The following is a 19,758-nucleotide window of genomic DNA, read 5'->3' as shown; positions in this document are numbered from 1 at the left end:
TGATCCAGTTGAACATAAGAACATAAGAAATAGGAGCAGGAGTAGGCCAATCGGCCCCTCGAGCCTGCTCCACCATTCAATAAGATCATGGCTGATCTGATCCTAACCTCAAATCTTCTATCACTCTGCATCCACCCGAACCCATGTGATCTCCCGGGAGAGGCGCAAAACCAGATAAAGACCCAATGGCCAATTTGGGAGAAAAAAATCTGGGAAATTCCTCTCCGACCCATCTAGGCGATCGAAATTCTTCCAGGAGATCACTCTGTCCCTATATTTTCTACAGTACTTACCTTCTGTAAAGGCGATCTCCACCCCAGCCAGGAACAGGAATAAAACCATCTCCTGAAATCTAACACAGAGTTAGAACACAGTAGGAGCAGAACCAGGCTACACGGCCCCTGGGCCCACTCCACTACCCACAGGGCCATGACCATTCCGAACCTAGACTCATGTCCAATTTCCTGCCTGCTCCCCGTAACCCTTAATTCCCTTTACTTCTAGGAAACTATCTATTTTTGTTTTAAATTTATTTAATGATGTAGCTTCCACAGCTTTCTGGGGCAGCAAATTCCACAAACCTACCACCCTCTGAGTGAAGAAGTTTCTCCTCATCTCAGTTTTGAAAGAGCAGCCCCTTATTTTAAGATTATGCCCCCTAGTTCTAGTTTCACCCATCATTGGGAACATCCTCACCGCATCCACCCGATCAAGCCCCTTCACAATCTTATATGTTTCAATAAGATCGCCTCTCATTCTTCTGAACTCCAATGAGTAGAGTCCCAATCTACTCAACCTCTCCTCATATGTCCATCCTCTCATCCCCGGGATTAACGGAGTGAACCTTCTTTGTACTGACTCGAGAGCAAGTATGTCTTTTAAGTATGGACACCAAAACTGTATGCAGTATTCCAGGTGCGGTCTCACCAATACCTTGTACAACTGCAGCAATACCTCCCTGTTTTTATATTCCATCCCCCTAGCAATAAAAGCCAACATTCCATTGGCCTTCTTGATCACTTGCTGCACCTGCATACTAACTTTTTGAGTTTCGTGCACCAGGACCCCCAGATCCCTTTGTACTACAGTACTTTCCAGTTTCTTGCCATTAAGATAATAACTTGCTCTACGATTTTTCCTGCCAAAGTGCATAACCTCACACTTTCCAGTATTGTATTCCATCTGCCAAATCTCTGCCCACTTAGCCTGTCTATGTCCCTTTGCAGGTTTTTTATGTCCTCCTCACTCACTACTTTCCGTCCCATCTTTGTATCATCTGCAAACTTTGATATGTTACACTCGGTCCCCTCCTCCAAATCGTTAATATAGATTGTAAAGAGTTGGGGACCCAGCACTGACCCCTGCGGAACACCACTAGTTACTGGTTGCCAATCTGAGAACGAACCATTTATCCCAACTCTCTGCTTTCTGTTAGAGAGCCAATCCTCCACCCACGCCAGAATATTACCCCCAATCCTGTGATTTTTTATCTTGAGCAATAATCTTTTGTGTGGCACCTTGTCAAATGCCTTTTGGAAGTCTAAATACACTACGTCCACTGGTTCCCCTTTATCCACCCTGTATGTTACTTCCTCAAAAAACTCCAGCAGATTTGTCAAACATGACTTCCCCTTCGTGAAACCATGCTGAGTTTGTCCTATTAAATTATGTTTATCCAAATGTCCCGTTACTGTCTCCTTAATAATGGACTCTAACATTTTACCAACCACAGATGTTAGGCTAACAGGTCTATAGTTTCCAGCCTTCTGCCTACTACCCTTTTTAAATAAGGGTATTACATTAGCAGTTTTCCAATCTGCCGGGACCTTTGCTGAGTCCAGTGAGTTTTGGAAAATTATTACCAATGCATCCACAATCCCTACCGCTACTTCCCTCAAGACCCTAGGATGCAAGCCATCAGGTCCAGGGGATTTATCCGCCTTGAGTCCCATTATTTTGCCAAGTACCACTTCCTTAGTGATTTTAATCGTATTTAGTTCCTCCCCACCTAGAGTCCCCTGTTTGTCCAGTGTTGGGATATTCTTAGTGTCCTCTACTGTAAAGACTGATACAAAATAATTGTTCAGTGTTTTTGCCATCTCCATGTTTCCCACTATTAATTTCCCGGTCTCATCCTCAAAGGGACCAACATTTACTTTAGCCACCTTTTTTCTTTTTATATAACTATAGAAACTTTTACTGTCTGTTTTTATATTTTTTGCTAATTTACTTTCATAATCTATCTTCCCTTTCTTAATCAATCTTTTAGTTATTTTTTGCTGTCTTTTAAAGACTTCCCAATCTTCCATCCTCCCACTAGATTTGGCTACCTTATATGCCCTTGTTTTTAGTCGGATACTATCCTTAATTACTTTACTTAGCCACGGATGGCTATCTTTTCTTTTACACCCTTTTTTCCTCAGTGGAATATATTTTTTTTGGAAGTTGTAAAATAACTCCTTAAATGTACACCACTGATCATATACCGTCTTACCCTTTAATCTATTTTCCCAGTCCACTCTAATCAATTCCGCTCTCATACCTTCATAGTCTCCTTTATTCAAGCTCAGCACGCTTGTTTGAGATCCAACCTTCTCACCCTCTAATTGAATATGGAACTCAACCATGTTATGGTCACTCATTCCAAGGGGATCCTTTACTAGGACATTTTTAATTAATTCTGTCTCATTACACAGGACCAAATCTAAGGTTGCTTGCCCCCTGGTCGGTTCAGTTACATACTGCTCAAGAAACCCATCCCTAATACACTCAATGAACTCATCCTCAAGGCTGCTCTGCCCAATTTAATTTGTCCAGTTAATATGATAATTAAAATCCCCCATAATTATAGCTGTTCCCTTATTACAAGCCTCAACTATTTCCTGATTAATACTCCGTCCAACAGAGTTGCAACTGTTCGGAGGCCTATAGACTACACCCACTAGTGTTTTTTTCCCCTTATTATTCCTTATCTCCACCCAAACTGTTTCACTATCCTGCTCCTTTGACCCAATATCATTTCTCTGTATTATAGTGATTCCTTCCTTTATTAACATAGCCACCCCACCTCCTCTCCCTTCCTGCCTGTTCTTCCTGATTGTTAAATAACCTGGTATGTTTAATTCCCAGTCATGGTCACCCTGCAGCCATGTTTCTGTAATGGCCACAAGATCATACCCATATGTCGTTATTTGTGCCGTTAACTCATTCATTTTGTTACAAATGCTACGTGCATTCAGATAAAGAATTTTCAAATATGTTTTGTGACACTTAATTCCTGTTTTTTCCCTTTTTAGTACTTTACTTTTTGCTCCATACCTTCTGTCCCTTCCTGACACATTCTGTTTTTTAATTCCCCCACTGCTACCTAAGTCTATGACCTTCTCTGTTGTCATTTCTATTATTTGCTCTCTAGAAACCTCCCCCCCACTAATTAGTTTAAAGCCCTCTCTACAGCCCTAGTTATATGATTCGCCAGGACTCTAGTCCCAGCACTGGCCAAGTGGAGTCCGTCCCAATGGAACAGCTCCCTCCTGTCCCAGTATTGGTGCCAGTGTCCCAAGAAGCAAAACCCATTTCTCCCACACCAGTCTTTGAGCCACACATTTAACTCTTTAATTTTATTTATCCTAGCCATATTCGCTCGTGGCTCAGGTAATAACCCAGAGATTATTACCCTTGAGGTTCTGTTTTTTAATTTGACCCCTAGCTGCTCATACTCCTTTAACAGAACCGTCTTCCTTGTCCTATCTACATCGTTTGTACCAACATGGACCACGACAACTGGATCCTTCCCCTCCCACTCCAAGTTTCTTTCCAGCCCAGAAGAGATGTCCTTAACCCTCGCACCGGGCAGGCAACACAGCCTTCGGGACTCCCGCTCTTGACTGCAGAGAACCCTATCTATCCCCCTAATGATACTATCCCCTACCACTACAACATTTCTTTTTACTCCCTCCACTTGAATGGCCCCCTGTACCACGGTGCTGTGGCCAGGTTGCTCATCCTCCCTGCAGTCCCCGCTCCCGCCCTCACAGGGAGTAAGAACCTCGATCCTGCTGGACAAGAACAAGGGCTGCGTCTCCTTCAACACTACATCCTGGATCCCTGTACCTTCCTCACTCATAGTCATACCGTCCTGTCCCTGACCACGGACTACATCTGCAGTAATTAACTTCATAGGTGTGATCATCTCCTGAAACATAGAGTCCAGGAACTTCTCCCCCTCCCTGATGTGTCGCAGTGTCTGAAGCTCGGTCTCGAGCTCCATAACATGGAACTTGAGTTCCTCTAGCAGCAAACACTTGTCGCAGATGTAATCACCGTGAGCCTCAATGGGGACCACCGGCTCCCACATCTCGCAACAGTAACACATCACCTGCTCCATTCTATATAATTAATTAAATTTCTTCTTATTAGTTATGAAGACCCTGCCCGGATATAGATGATAATGTCACACCACTATTCAAATTCTATTGAGAGAGAAAAAAGTAACTTGAGAGTTCATCATGAAAAACACACACATTTGATTGGAAACTGATTTTCATATATACACCATGGGGTGGAAATTGCGGTCGGAGCCTTGCCACGGGCGAACGCCTCCGAACCGCAAGAAAAGTACGCACCTACCTGATTGCTCCGGACCTTCGAAGACTTGCGCTCCTGGGCCTGCGGGCGTATGCCTGCGTAAAGGCCCACGTGCCCCAGGGGTGCACGCGGTTCACAAGCATCCCTGGGATCACGTGGGCCAGCCCAACCAATCACAAAGGGGGATTCCCATTACGCCTTTGGGGATTCCATTTGCGTACGGAATCCCCATAGGCATAACAGGAATCCCCTAAAAGAAACACTTTCACAGCACTTAAATAAAAATAAATCGTCACATGTTCAAAATTAATTAAAATACAATTTAATTAAGCATTTAAAACAAAAATTAAATTTTTTGAAAAATAAATTTTAACATTTTTCAAGGGGCCAAAAATAACCTAAACTAATTTTAAAGGCTAATGAATGTTTAAATCATTTAAAAAATGTTATTTTAATATTTATTTAAACCCTTGCGCTGGTAAAAGAAGGCCTTACACCTGCTTTTACTAGGCATATGAGTTTTCTGGGTGTTCACTGGGCAGTAGTTGGGCAAGGGGCAGAAAACATTGGTGGGAGTTGTTTATAGGCCTCAAACAGTAGTTGTAATGTAGGGAAGAGTATAAATCAGGAAATTAGAGGTGCATGTAACATGGGTATACAGTAATCATGGGGGACTTTAATCTACATATAGACTGGGCAAACCAAATTTGCAGTAATAGTGTGGAGGACGAATTCATGGAATGTATGCAAGATAACTTTCTAGATCAGTATGTTGAAGAACTAACTAGGGAACAGGCTGTTTTAGATCTAGTATTGTGCAATGAGAAAGGGTTAATTAATAACCTTGTAGTAAAGGGGCCTTTAGGGAAGAGTGACCATAATATGATAGGATTTTATATTGAGTTTGAAAGTGATTTAGTTAAATCTGAAACTAGGGTCTTAAATCTAAACAAAGCAAACGACGTAGATATGAGGGGTGAGTTGGCTAAGGTAGATTGGAAAACTGCATTAAAAGGTATGACAGTAGACAAGCAATGGCTAGCATTTAAAGAATTAATACATCATTTACAACAAATATATATTCCTTTTAAGGCACAAGAACCCCACAGGAAAAGTGGTCCAACCGTGGCTAACGAGAAGTTAACGATAATATTAGATCAAAGGAAGAGGCTTATAATGTTGCCAAAAAGAGTAGTAAGCCTGAGGATTGGGAGGATTTTAGAATTCAGCAAAGGAGGACCAAGAAATTGATAAAGAAAGGGAAAATAGAGTATGAGAGTAAACTAGCGAGACACATAAAAACAAACTGTAAAAGCTTCTATAGGTATGTATAAAGGAAAAGATTAGCGAAAGTAAATGCGGGTCCCTTACAGACTGAGACAGGAGAAATTATAATGGGGAATAAGGAAATGGCAGCGAAATTGGGAAATGTTGGTGTTCAGAGGGACCTGGGTGTCCTTGTACGAGAATCACTGAAAGTTAATATGCAGGTACAGAAAGCAATTAGGAAAGCAAATGGTATGCTGGCCTTTATTAAAGAGGATTTGAGTATAAGAGTAAAGATGTCTTACTGCAATTATATAGGGCCTTGGTGAGACCACACCTGGAGTATTGTGTACAGTTTTGGTCTCCTTATCTAAGGAAGGATATATTTGCCATAGAGGGAGTGCAACAAAGGTTCACCAGACTGGTACCTGGGATGGGGGGATTGTCCTATGAGGGGAGATTGAGTAGACGAGGCCTATATTCTTTCGAGTTTAGAAGAATGAGAGGCGATCTCATTGAAACATACAAAATTCTTACAGGGCTTGACAGGGTAGATGCAGGGAGGATGTTTCCCCTGGCTGGGGAGTCTAGAACCAAGAGTCACAGTCTCAGAATAAGGGGTTGACCATTTAGGACTGAGATGAGGAGAAATTTCTTCACTCAGAGGGTTGTGAATCTTTGGAATTCTCTACCCCAGAGGGCTGTGGAGGCTCAGTCGTTCAAGACAGAGATCGATAGATTTTTGACTATTAAGGGAATCAAGGGATATGGGGGATAGTGCAGGAAAGTGGAGTTGAGGTGGAAGATCAGCCATGATCTTATTGAATGGTGGAGCAGGCTCGAAGGGCCAAATAGCCTACTCCTGCTCCTATTTCTTATGTTGTTAAATAGCCCAACTTTGCGCCAGCGAATGTCCATTTCCTGCGGATGGGTACGATCTGTCGAGCAGAATCTTGACATCGCACGTTCCGGGTTTTTGTGCATGCGCATCGCATGCGGAAACCCGGAACTTGCGGGGCATGCACGACCACGTATGCTGTGGTCATAGACCCCGAGAAATCCAGGCCCATACCTCATTTCTGGAGCAATGATACAGTCAGAAAATTGTATCGTGGCATTTGACTAAGGCGTAGTTGAAATGTGATTTTTAAGTAAGTTATTCTGGTACTGAGATGCTTTTGCAAGCTTTAAATGCATTGGTGAGCCTGTTCTGTTTATGGACATGTGTGTGTGTGTAATTTGGGTTGAAAAATTGTACTTTAGCCCTCAAAGCATTTACTTGTCTGTTTTTCCCCCTCTCCTCTGCTCCCCCTCCCCCCCCCTTTCAATCCTCCTGACAGGGTGAGAAGACCATCCAGGCAGTACCTGCAGGGACAAAACCAGCAATTATCACTGCAACAAGACCCATCACTAAAATGATTGTGGCTCAGCCAAAAGGTGTGGGTTCGTCAGTACAGCCCACCACAAAAATCATCCCCACCAAAATTCTCTACGGACAGCAAGGGAAAACACAGGTGAGTTGGTTCCAAGGCTGCGGAAATAAACATCCGAAAATGCTGGCTGATGAAGGGTGTTCTCTTTTAGATCCTGTCTGACTTCTTGTACACTTTCAGCATTTCTTTCTCTCTCTCTGATTTCCAGCATTCACAGTTTTACTTTTCATCCCTAAGAGTATTGATACGCGTGTGTGTATGCATGTTTTTTTTGGTTAAACTGTGGTATTTAGCTCCGTTTGTTTTTATCACACCTGTTCTCCATTTTGCGACCGTTCTTCACTGGGAAGGTTTGCCCATAGAAATAGATTTTTGCTTGTCATAAAATGACTACATTTTTAGTGTGCAGGATGGATTAACTTTGCAGTTTCCTAAGTTTCCTCCTCTTCTTCCTTATTCCCTGTCCCCTGCCCCCCAGCCTAAACATGGGTCTGTACGTGTAAATGTTCTTGGTGAGAAGGAAGTTTTTATTTTTTCATGCTGCTGTTTCGAGCATTATATGCTTCCTGTGCTTATTTTACTTGACCGATCGTATTGGTGTTAGTCATGAGTTTCCACCAGTGAGCCCCCAATCCTGGGTGCGTTGCTGGAAAAATGAGGAGTGGGAAAACGAGGAATGGAGGTTGAATGTTTGCCCATGCATGGGGAAGGGGGACCGATCCAAGAGTGAGACCTGGATCCCACTCAGCCACCTCCTTGCAGATGGGTTGGGTCATAGTGAGAGAGCCAGGGGAGCAGATTCTCAAACATCGGTGGGACAGTCAGTCCCACACTGCTCATGCAGCTGGGTCAGGGTAACAACCTGGTGGCAGGGGCACCCTATCAGCTGGGAGAAAGCTGCTGTCTCACCCATGTATGTCTTGAGACCACTAGAAAAGGGAATAGGGAAAGGGAGTTTACCCACAATTTGGAACTGCCCTGTATTTGATGAAGCAAATCATCGGGAACCTGGTGCTTTATGATCTTGGAGCACATTTGATAAAACGATTTGAAATATTGGATGGGCGGTGTAAAAGATGCCTTTTGTTTCTCTGTTTGAATAAGTGGGTAAAATGAAGCACAATGTATTCTGACATCGACCTAGTCTGTAGATTTGAGAGGCTGTTTGAAAATTGAAGTGACCTCTTTTAAAGAGGGAAATTATGATGAGGCTGTTGAGACTTACTCAGTCTTAAAATCCTCCTGCACCTCCCTGTCTTCCTGTTTTAATTGCAGAGTTTTAATAGTCTGTTGCACCTACAGTAGTAAAGGATACTTTTCTGTGGCTGTTGCAGGTTCTAATTAAGCCCAAGCCTGTAGCTTTCCAGGCCACCATGGTGAGCGAGCAGACCCGGCAGCTGGTGAGTGAAACACTTCAGCAGGTCTCGAGAGTCACGGAGGGGAGCAGCTTGTCTGGACAAGAAGGCAGTCTGAAAGAAGAGACACAGTCCTTCGCAGAGGGCAGCAGTGGGAGTGTTTCCTCTGGTGACTCCGTTCAAAGCCCGCACGGTACATGCTCACAAAATGCATTATCTTTTATGTTTATTTTTTATATTGGGGGAAGTGGGGATTGAATATATCTACTGAGGCTTGTGCATGCAGGAAGTGCAAGGAAAGATCAGAGTTCAGAAGAAGTGGAGCTGAAGTGTGAACGGCAGATTTAATAGCCGAATAGGACAATTTTTAAAAAAAAGGACATAGTTACAGTACTTCCTGGGCTGTATTTTGCTGCCCCTATGGGTGCGTACATACCTGTAAGGGCCGCGCATGTTCCGGGTTTTCGCGCGCGAAAGCTCGGAACTTGTGATCTGTCAAGAATCTTCGTGACCGATCCAACGCATCCCCAGGAAAAGGTCATCCGCAGGCGGAGAGTTGGGCTATTTGCCCAACTTCTGCCCAGCGAATGCCCGTGAAATTCTTAAGCATGGTAAAAGCAGGCGTACGGCCGCCTTTTACCAGCATAAGAGTTTAAATGAACATTAAAAAAAAAATTTCCAATCATTTAAACATTAAAAAACCTGTACAATAAGGTGCAGTTATTTTTAGTCCCTTTAAAACATTTAAATTTAATTTTTCGAAAAATAAATGTTTGTTGTAAATATTTAATAAAATGACATTTTAATTTTTAAATATGTAATTAAAAAAAAATTGATGTGTAGATGTATTTTTTTGGGTATTCCCATTCATGCTTATGGGGATTCCACATGATTCCCTTCTTTCATTCGTAGGGCCAGCCCACGTGGTCCCAGGGCACTTGCGCCTCCGGGATACATGGGCCTCTATCCGCGGGTACCCGGAGAGGCCCAGGACCGTGTGCCTCTGTACCTCCGGACCACCGGGCGTTTTATTTGCGGATCGGAGGCGTTACCCCACGGGAAGCCTCCGACTGCAAATTCAGGACCCCTATCTCGGTGTCTCTCCATTCCAGCCTCCCTCCCCCCACTACCGCGTGTTTTACTTTGCTGGGTAGGAAATCCCAAGGCAGCCACATAGGCAGTGCAGAAACCTCTAGTTATTGGAAGGCAGAGTAAAGCGCAGAAGCTTTCACCTACTGGTATCGGTTGTATTTTTCTAGTTTAAAATGCAACCTCTTTTATTGTATATTTGAAATAAGTCGTGTATAAAGAAATTGCTGCCGTGCCACCACTTTACCCTTTTCATGGAATGAATTGTGAGGGGGCAATCACCAAAACACCAACAAAAATCGTGGATTTACAAAGGAAATTGAACTATTCAGTCACCATAATCCAGCAGCTAGCTCTCGTCATTGAGCGAACTTGTTACTCAGTAACTTCAGCGCACTTTCTGACTTGGAATAAGCTGTTTCGTCCTTCTCTCCATTCCCCCCCCTGCCCAGACCATACATTATTCTCTGATCAAGAAATAGTGTGTGGCCTTTTCCCACAGCTTTCCCATACCTTTCTCAACTCCGTGTGATTTGAGCACTTGCCTCAGATTCTATTTTTAAGTATACCCGTTGTCAGACTGTGGTTCATTTACAAATTAGCCTAACTAAAAAACTGTATTGGTACTTGTAGATGTGTAATCAAAGACCTAATTAGATTTTAATCAGATTTGCAAGTGAATTCCTTTTCAGATAGTGGATTTTTAATTTTGTTTTTAATTTGTCTGGGTGGGAAATTTCCCATGTCCTGTTTTTGAATGTGCGAGTGTGTGTGATTATAAACCTAGCTCCATAACTAATGTGCTAAATTTGCAGATTGCAAAAAAAGCTGAAATAAATAAACACAATTTCTAATTTTAAACCAATATGCAGATTATAAAATGCGAACCTTAATTTTGAGCTAAAACACGCTTATAATTAGACATTGTTTTGGAAATCGGATAGCTGCAGCATTGTGAGTTCATGTTTTATATCATTGAGTCCCAAATTTTATATATTGACATTCACTTTTCTACTTAAATTTTTTTGTACTGTTTTCAGAATGTTGGCTCCATCTTTGTCATGTGTCTTTAGGAGAGAGGGAGACTGTTTTTTTTTTTTTAAGTTGAGAATATTTCTGCCATTGTGTCTTGTGTGGACTCGCTTGGGTCAACAGCTATCCTGTTCCAGCGAGCTGTGTCGCAGAGTGGCTGTTGATGGCGCACCCGACCATTTCCTCATCTCTGCCTTGCCATTGTGGAAGATGCTGAGTGGAGCCAAGACTTTTTGCTTGCTGTGAGCAGTGACCGCCGCACTTCCGAAGTAATTCCAGTGAGTGAAGGCCTCTGAGGTGTTCAGTGAATGCAAGTGTTTCTGTATTTGCTCTTGCACACCTCCGAGTGGTTGATGGCAGAACAGGACCGGCGAAGTTTGTCTCCCCTCTCGTCTGGGAATGATGCGAGGTACAGGGTCATGTCAAAGCGAAACATTGGCGTAAAATTTTAAACAGGTGATCTTGTAGCTAAATTGAGGGATGAGTGTGGGACCAGGTTCAACAAAAACTCTGGTGGGTCGGAGTACGCTGTGCGATGAACTGTCTTGTTTAGTTAATGATATAGAACAGTTTTCAGTAATGATCAACAGAATTTAGTCTTGTACGTGGAAGTGGAGTGCACCGTAGATTTGAAATTTACTTTGTTGAGGTGGCATTTTTAAATACAAATCCTTGTGGTCTTCCTTAACCCCTGCTTCTTGTTTTGTCTTAATTGTCACACTAGGCAAAAGCAGAACGTACATCGAGATACAGAAAACCCGAAATAATTATTTGAGTAAGTCCAGATATTGTGCCATCCCTGTTACTTTTTAAAAACTGCCCACCCCTTGTAAATCTACATGGGATGTGATTCACAACATGTATTTTGTATCCTTCCTCTTTTTAGTTTTATCCTTTTGATTATAAGGTGTTGTCGTTCATTCCAACTCATTACAGGAAACTTTGTGCTGTCCGGAGGTTGAATGTCCGGCAGCTTCGATCTAACGGCAGAAATCAGCAGCCGTTTTGGTTAGGTTTTTTTTCTTCTCCAAGCATTCTTTTCACAGGCAGGCTCTGGAAAGCGTCTTTGTAGCTTAGCAACAGCTTCAGAGACGCTTCCAAGCTACTGGGCCGAGTGTTTACAAGCTGTTGCTGAGCAACAGTGTTTGTGGTCAGATACGGCAGGCTCTGGAAGGTGTCTCTGTATCTTAGCAACAGCTTCAGAGATGCTTCCAAGCCACGGGCCGAGTGCTGACAAGCTGTTGCTAAGCAACAGCCTTTGTTGTCAGATACGGAGATGAAAAGCTCCTATCTGATAACATTGACGCTGGTCTATCCGGAAGTTTTGCGGCAACGACAGCAGCTCTGTCCCGTGGGTGCCGGATAGCACAAAGTTTCCTGTATATGGAATCCATTTTTTTTTTTTAATCATCAGACTGTCACAGAATATTCCCGTACATTGCCTTGTTTGCCATGTTTTCATTCATTACTCCCCTTTCAATTGAATTGTTCTGTTTAAACTGACGCAAGTGGCAGGTAACATTCGCGCCACAGAAATGCCAGGCAATGACCATCTCCAACAAGCAAGAGTCTAACCACCTCCCCATGACATTCAGTGGCATTACCATTGCCGAATCCCCCACCATCAACATCCTGGGGGTCACCATTAACCAGAAACTTAACTGGATCACCCATATAAATACTGTGGCAACAAGAGCAGGTCTGAGGCTAGGTATTCTGCGGCGAGTGTCTCACTTCCTGACTCCCCAAAGCCTTTCCACCATCTACAAGGCACAAGTAAGGAGTGTGATGGAATTTTCTCCACTTGCCTGGATGAGTGCAGCTCCAACACTCAAGAAGCTCGACACCATCCAGGACAAAGCAGCCAGCTTGATTGGCACCCCATCCACCACCTTAAACATTCACTCCCTCCACCACCGGTGTACCGTGGCTGCAGTGTGTACCATCTACAAGATGCACTGCAGCAACTCGCCAAGGCTTCTTCGGCAGCACCTCCCAAACCCGCGACCTCTTCCACCTAGAGGGACAAGGGCAGCAGGTGCATGGGAACACCACCGCCTCCAAGTTCCCCTCCAAGTCACACACCATCCTGACTTAGAAGTATATTGCCGACCCTTCATTGTCGCTGGGTCAAAATCCTGGAACTCTCCTCCTAACAGCACTGTGGGAGCACCTTCACCACACGGACTGCAGCGGTTTAAGGCGCCAGCTCACCGCCACCTTCTCAAGTGCAACTAGGGATGGGCAATAAATGCTGGCCTTGCCAGCGACGCCCAGATCCCATAAACGATTTTTTTTTTTAAATTCTGGTTATGCTGCAAACAATACACTGTGCACATGTACAACTGTGGATTTTGTGGAACTATTCTGGCAGGATGAGTTGAGGTGGGAATATAAATCGGCGCACCTTTCAAGGTGAACAGAAATATAGTTAAGTTAAAATGATGCAGAGGAGCTGCATGCTTAATGTGTTTATCTTACACCTCTGGAATGAGTTAATGAATTCAATCCGATCAGTCATAAGTGATGCATGTGAGTTACTATAACTTATAACTAACTTGCTGACATTTATACCATATTTAAATTTATTTTTTTACCAGTTGCATATAATAGTCTGTGTATATTATTCTTCTATGGAGGGATGGTTTTAAAGAGGACAGAGATGCTCTTTTCCTGTTCCTAATCCTCGGGAATCCACAGGTCCCTCTTGGCTATTCTTTGTGTTTCAAATTTTTCTTCTATTGTAATGACTTTTCCATTCAGATTTGATCTTCATGACGGTCTTGAATCTTGATGGCATGACACTTTGTTGAATAGTATATCCTATTGAATTGAACATGCCCGACCCTACAAAAAGATTCTATCTTTGCTTGAATATCCCAGTGGTTAAATATTAAATGCGTGTGCAAAACCTAGTTTCTAATTAAACAACACATTCTGTAGATTAAGGGGCCAGTTGTACTGCCACTTATTCATTGTTGCAAGGTGGCTTCATTCTTTACAGCGACTGAAAAGTAGCAGCATGAACTCCAGAGTCAGGCCTTGATCGGGAGTGCAGCAGTGCGGGCCCCCTGAGGCAGGCTGTCTAACACCACCTGGTGCGTAGAAGCCCAGCGTTTTATTGAACTGAGTTTTACAAAGCTGCCAGGGTCCATTGGCCACTACTTCAGTTTTTAATATTTTAGTTTGACCATTTAAGTTGCTAGCTCTTTTTTCGCTTGAATTTATGTGCCAGTGTTTCCAGTAGTTTGAATAGATAAGCTGAGGGTGCGGAGTAACAGGGTCTTTCAGACACCGAAGCTTTGTTGTGGCCCTAATTTATATCTTGTCTGGGTGTGTGTGTACAAAGATTTAATTGCAAGATTTCAAAAGTACCAATTACTTTTTTTCATGCAAATTGGAACAATGTTCCCATTCTCTGAAAATTGCTCTTCAAAGGCAATAACAAACCGGTGTTCTCAGGGACATCAAAGGGTTTTGATGGAAGAAAACCACTTTTTAATCTGCTGCCATTAGTAAAGAAAAATAATTTTAAAATTTTCACCAGGGTTGGAATATCTTCTTGTTATCTTGCGTTAAGGGAAGTGTTTGTAAATTTCATCAGGAATGGAAATTAAGGCAATATTGATAACTGCCGTAGTGTGCCCCCATTTGTCATTGTCCTAACAAAGTGTTTGCGTATTTTCCCAAATTACTGTTTTAATGTTGGAACGTTGAACATCACTATAAGAGGAGCACTGTCACTGCAAAATACTCTTGGTTAGGGTACCAAAACTAATCAAAAAGGCTAATAGACTGTTGGACTTTATCTCAATGGGACTGGAATACAAAGGGGAGTACTGCATTCAGTTTTGGGCACACACCACAGGAAGGATATATTGGCCTTCGAGGATGTGCAGCACAGATTCATCAGAGTGATACCATGGCTTAAAGGATTAAATTATAAGGATAGATTGCATAAACTTGCCTTCTATTACAGGAAACTTTCGTTTAACCGGAGGTTAAATGTCTGGAAAGCTCTATCTACCGGCAAAATTCAGGAGCCGTTTCCTAGAAGTTTTTTTTACTTCTCGTTGCTTTTTTTTTTCCCCCAGTCCGGCTCTGCAAGGTCTAGCTGAAGCTGTTGCTTAGCTACAGAGACGCTTTTAAGCTGTGGCCAACTGTTTTGAAGCTGTTGCTAAGCAACAGGGTTTGTTGATTCACACGGAGCTGAAAAGCTCCGTATGTTTTAACATTAGCGCTGGTTTCTCCGGCACTTTTGATGGGACGGCACCAACTCGGTCCCGTCGGTGCCGGATACCAGAAAGTTTCCTGTACCTTCAGTTTAGAAGGTTGAGGGGTGATCTAATCGAGGTGTTTAAAGTGATATAAGGACTTTGAGAAGCTATTTACTCTGGTGGGAAATCCAGGAAAAAAGGGGCATAATCTTAAAATTAGAGCTAGATCGCTCAGAGTGAAATCAGGGAGCAGTTCAAGGCGGGTAAATGGAGTTGAGGTATAGATCAGCCATGATCTGATTGAATGGTGGAATGGGCCCGAGGAGCTGACTGGCTTACTCCTGTTCCTACGCACCAGCTTACCACTATTTTGCCCAAACAAATAAGTTTGAAGGCATTGATTGATTCATGCAAAGGGGAATTGGTTCCAAGATTGCCAACTGTCCTCCATCTCTTCTCTAGGGGCCAAAATGGTGAGTGTTGGTGCGATATTTGATCATGGGGGTCATTAAAAATGATCCAATCGTCACCTTGCATCCACACATTGACACTTCCCAGCAGGTGTCCCTGGGTGGGGATCGTGAACAGGAACCTGGTTGACCTACTCCAGCTGAGGAGTGCTGAGGCGCATTGTAGCCTCCTCACAGGTACCCCATCTGAGATCACTGATCTCGGCACAAACTGGGAATCCAGCCTGGGACCTCCTGGTTGTACGGCTCCACTGCACACTCCTCATCAACTGAGCCATCAGGAGAGCTTGCTATGTATATTTTTTGTGTATGTGTATGTATAGAGAAGAGAAAATGTTTGACGTGCAGTGTGCCTGCTGCAGCGTAATGTCCTAGCCATGTGGACTTCTGTTTGTTTAGCAAAGTAAAAGTTAAATTGTTGGGTTCTGCAGCTTTAATAAATTTCTTTTTGCAGACTCTCAGCAAGTGGTTCATGTCATTTCATCAAGGAGCCAGGATTGGGCAGAACATGAAGTTGCCATGGACACCAGCCCCACTATTATCTACCAAGATGTTTCTGGGGAACCCCAATCGGCGACCTCCACCATTAAAGCACTTCTGGAACTCCAGCAGACAGGTGTGCATCTTGTTTTTTAACTGCTGGTTTAATCTTCCTGTAAAGTGGAGAGAATTACTATGACGGTGGAAGATTGGGCAAATTTTTAAAATCTATGAACTACTGACAGGTTTAAGGAAACTCCTGTCTCAGTGAGCCAACCCAGTTTTTGGCTTATGCACCGGGAGGCTGACATAAACAGCATTGCAGTAACAAACTACCCGCATCAGAAATCGCTCCTTTAACTTACTATTAATCTTGGACTGCTACAGTAGGATCGTGCCCTACTGAACCCTGGATTACTGAAACTCCAGAGTTCCCGAGTCCCCAATAATTACTCCCCGACCCAGCCCAAGTCACCATGCTCCTAAAGTCTTGCCCCATCTATTTCTACACTTGTCGGCACTTTCATTTTAATTGTGGTTGTCTTAAAGTGCTGGTGCTGTGCCTCTCTCTCTGCTTCTCTGACCATGAAGGAGGTTACCGGCTGGTCTTACATTCAACACTTGTTCTGATTTCCCCTGCTCTCTGGCAGTTTACATGACTCTGATCTGAACCTGCGGTGACGAGTGTCTGTGTCTTTCCTTGCCTCCCCATTCCTTTAGCTCCATCCTTGCCATGCACCTTTCCCAAGGAAAACAACAGGTTGGGCAATATGTTCCCAGGGTCCTCCCAGTTCCACGCTGACTGCGTGGTGTGCAATAGATAAGCTTGGCTAATGACCATTTATCTTTTTACTTTGGGTGCCACGGTATAGATGTTGATGACTGAGGCAAGATGCTGTATGGCAAGGAGGGAGCTAAAAGACTGAGGGGAGTTGGTCACTTCTACCTTTGTCAGGATGGAGTTACCCACAAATGTCACTTCCTCACTGCTAGTTCAGCTAGCTATAATTGAGTGTTGATTGCCAGAAATAACACTTACAGCCAATGTTACCTTTAATTTTTTTTGGGTGCGTGGTCCCTTTAAGGGGCTGTGCGGCTCATGCAAAATACCGCGCACGCGCGTTTTTTCCTATTTTAAAAACCAGTGAGCTGGCTGCGCGGGAGCTGCAGACCGCTGCACAGCTTAAAGGGAACATTGGTTACAGCTATTTGTAATCCTTTTTCAAGTGAGGTACACCAGGAATTGCTTTATTACTTAAATATGTATTATTTTAAGTTGTTTGTACCTGTTTGGGGGGGGGGGGGGACAGAACGTTGTAAATAGGTGATGGCTTCTGTTCTATTTCAAGTAAGTGGCCTGATCGCCATTGCCAATGATTGTAGGGCTGATTGGGGAGTGATTTGTTGGATCATCTCAATAATAGAAGTTTACAGCACAGGAGGTCATTCGTCCATTGTGTATGTGCCAGTTCTTTGCCGGACCAATCCAAATCTAACCCCGCTGCCCTTCTTGCTCTCCATAGCCTTGTATTGTACTGTTTTAAATATTTATTCAGATTTTTCTTATAAGATGCAGTGGTCTCTGCCTCGACCACTCCCTGTAGCAAAGCATTCCACGCTCCAACAGAACTCTGTAGAGAAATTTCTCCAAACTTCTCTCCTCTTGATAATGATTTTAAATTTATGATCTCTTGTCACTGACTTCCCAAACAGAGGAAATAGTCTCTCCTGCTTCACCTTACCAAAACCTTTCCTAATTTGGAAACCTTTATTAAATCTTCTCTTAGCCTTCTCTGCTCCAGTGAAAATTGTCCCAGTATCTCAAGTCTGTCCTTTATAAATATAGTTTCCCATCGCTGGCATCATCATGGCAAATCTGTGCTCTGTCATCTCTATGGCTTGAATGTCCTCGCCATAATGGGGTGCCTAAAACTACACACAGTTCTCTAACTGTGGCCCACCCAATGCTTTTAAAGAACCAACACCTCATCACTGAGCCAACAGCAGAGGTCCCTGGCTTCGACCTCCCTCGAAGACACTTGGCAGGCTCAACCCAATCTGCACAGGGCACGGACGATGCGGCCCCTGCTCCACAAGTGGAAGATGAGGGACGGCCCGAAGTGCGACTGTGGCCGTGAGTCCCAGACCATGGATCACATCATATCAACCTGCCCACTAGGGTCTGTTGCGGGAGGCATCTCAGGAGGCCATGGAATGGATAGCCAAACTAGACATCCCATTATAGGCTTTTCCCACCATCCGAAACAACCCAATGCTTTGTGCAAATTGGTATTATTACGTATTTACTTTTCTACTCCGTGCTTTTTTTATGACTTTATCTACTTGCACTTGTACTTTCACGGAATTGTGAGCATGCATTTAACCAAGCACACGCACGCATACGTTCCAGCAGGAGTCCGTGGATAGCAATCTGTAGTGGTCCTTGGTCCATGCCGACTCGGCTGACTTCATTTGGTGCAAAGAAATCAGCCAGGGTTCCTGCTAGAGATTGCTATCCAGTACCTCCTGCTGAAATGTTTACACGTGCAGGCTTTGATTAGACCTTCAAGCAGTTTGTTTGAATCCATCTTGATGAGGAACCGAGTGGGCTGACAGAAACGAGTTTGGACACCTTATTTTTTGTATTCGGTGCAGGAAAAGAGAAGCTGGAGTCTAAACCTCGGCAGCCCACTATCGACCTCAGTCAGATGGCAGTTCCGATCCAAATGACCCAGGAGAAGAGACAGTCGCCAGAAAGCCCGGCCATCACTGCTCTCGACTCGGAGCTGGCTTCTGAGTACTTCAGCTCCGGTAAGTGTCCTACAAGGCGGCCTGAGTTTAAATGAAAAAAGTTTATGAAACTCAAGTTGCGTTCATAGATAGACGCTAAAGCGACATTATTTATTTTTCTGGCTTTTATAAAGAAACCGCAGTCTAAACAGCATTCTCTTTCAATCACCTTCTGCAGCTTCACGCCAGAAGGTCAAAGCCTGAGCGGCTTAGAAACTTTGTAAGCTGATCTAGTGCCAGTTTATAGTGGAGTTGCTGCAGTGCTGATAATGTGGACTCTTAATATCCTGTTCTTGCTAATCCAGTGTTAGCCCATTTATGCTATCCTTTAGGTTTGAGAGAAGGGAGTGTGCTACAATTAGTCTCCACTCGCCTAGGTTAAGGAGCAGTGGAACTGCGGAAAGAGACAGCCAGGGGTCCTCTATACTGATCGCTATTCACTGAGACCTGCTAAAAAGTGTGTGTGGGGGTGACGGGATTGGGTTCAGCTGCGAAAGCTTCCATAGTCAAATAGTCTGCAAATACTCGCTATCTAAGATCGCCAGTGATAAATGGCTACCTAGGTGAAGCACTGCAAGCTGAACAGTGAACCGTGTCATAATACACCAACACGTGACATGCCAGCATGACAAACATTTGCTGAGGGAGAACGAATGGGGGGGGGAAAAAATTATTTTCAAGCTCAACTTCTTTGTATTTATTGAAGAGTGAATCCGATTTCATTGATGTGGCACTGTGATCTATGTTATTGCCAACTCGCCTCCCTTGTGTGTTCTGAAGCATTATAGTATTGAATCCTCAGACATTTGCCAAAGGAGCATTCCTTGTGAGAAGCAAGCTTACTGAATCTTTAACCCTTTAAGGATTGCAGTAGCAGCGCTATCCAAGTTAACACTTCATAAGTTTTTTAAAATTCATTCACGGGATGTGGGCATCGCTGGTAAGGCCAGCATTTATTGCCCATCCCTAATAGCCCTCGAGAAGACGCCTTCTTGCATACAACTGAGTGGCTTGACAATCCCATTTCAGCGGGCAGTTA

General features: G+C 43.6%; 1 protein-coding gene across 11 annotated transcripts in view; it reads left to right on the top strand.

Moving 5' to 3' along the window:
• The window catches only part of emsy (EMSY transcriptional repressor, BRCA2 interacting), a 79,398-nt gene that overhangs the window by 39,688 nt on the left and 19,952 nt on the right, over window positions 1–19,758 (top strand). For all 11 annotated transcript variants that reach the window (XM_085999699.1, XM_085999698.1, XM_085999697.1 and 8 more), the window contains 5 exons: window positions 7,194–7,367; window positions 8,621–8,834; window positions 11,487–11,537; window positions 15,904–16,065; window positions 18,585–18,740. In XM_085999699.1, coding sequence (XP_085855825.1) covers window positions 7,194–7,367; window positions 8,621–8,834; window positions 11,487–11,537; window positions 15,904–16,065; window positions 18,585–18,740 — 757 coding nt within the window. The remainder of the gene's footprint in view (window positions 1–7,193; window positions 7,368–8,620; window positions 8,835–11,486; window positions 11,538–15,903; window positions 16,066–18,584; window positions 18,741–19,758) is intronic.

The sequence above is a fragment of the Somniosus microcephalus genome, chromosome 10 (genome assembly GCF_052327205.1).
Source record: "Somniosus microcephalus isolate GS21.2 chromosome 10, FLI_Smic_1.0, whole genome shotgun sequence".
In the NCBI taxonomy this organism is placed as follows: Eukaryota; Metazoa; Chordata; class Chondrichthyes; order Squaliformes; family Somniosidae; genus Somniosus; species Somniosus microcephalus.
The sequence above is the reverse complement of the archived record's forward strand: the minus strand, read 5'-3'. Positions and strand labels throughout refer to the sequence as shown.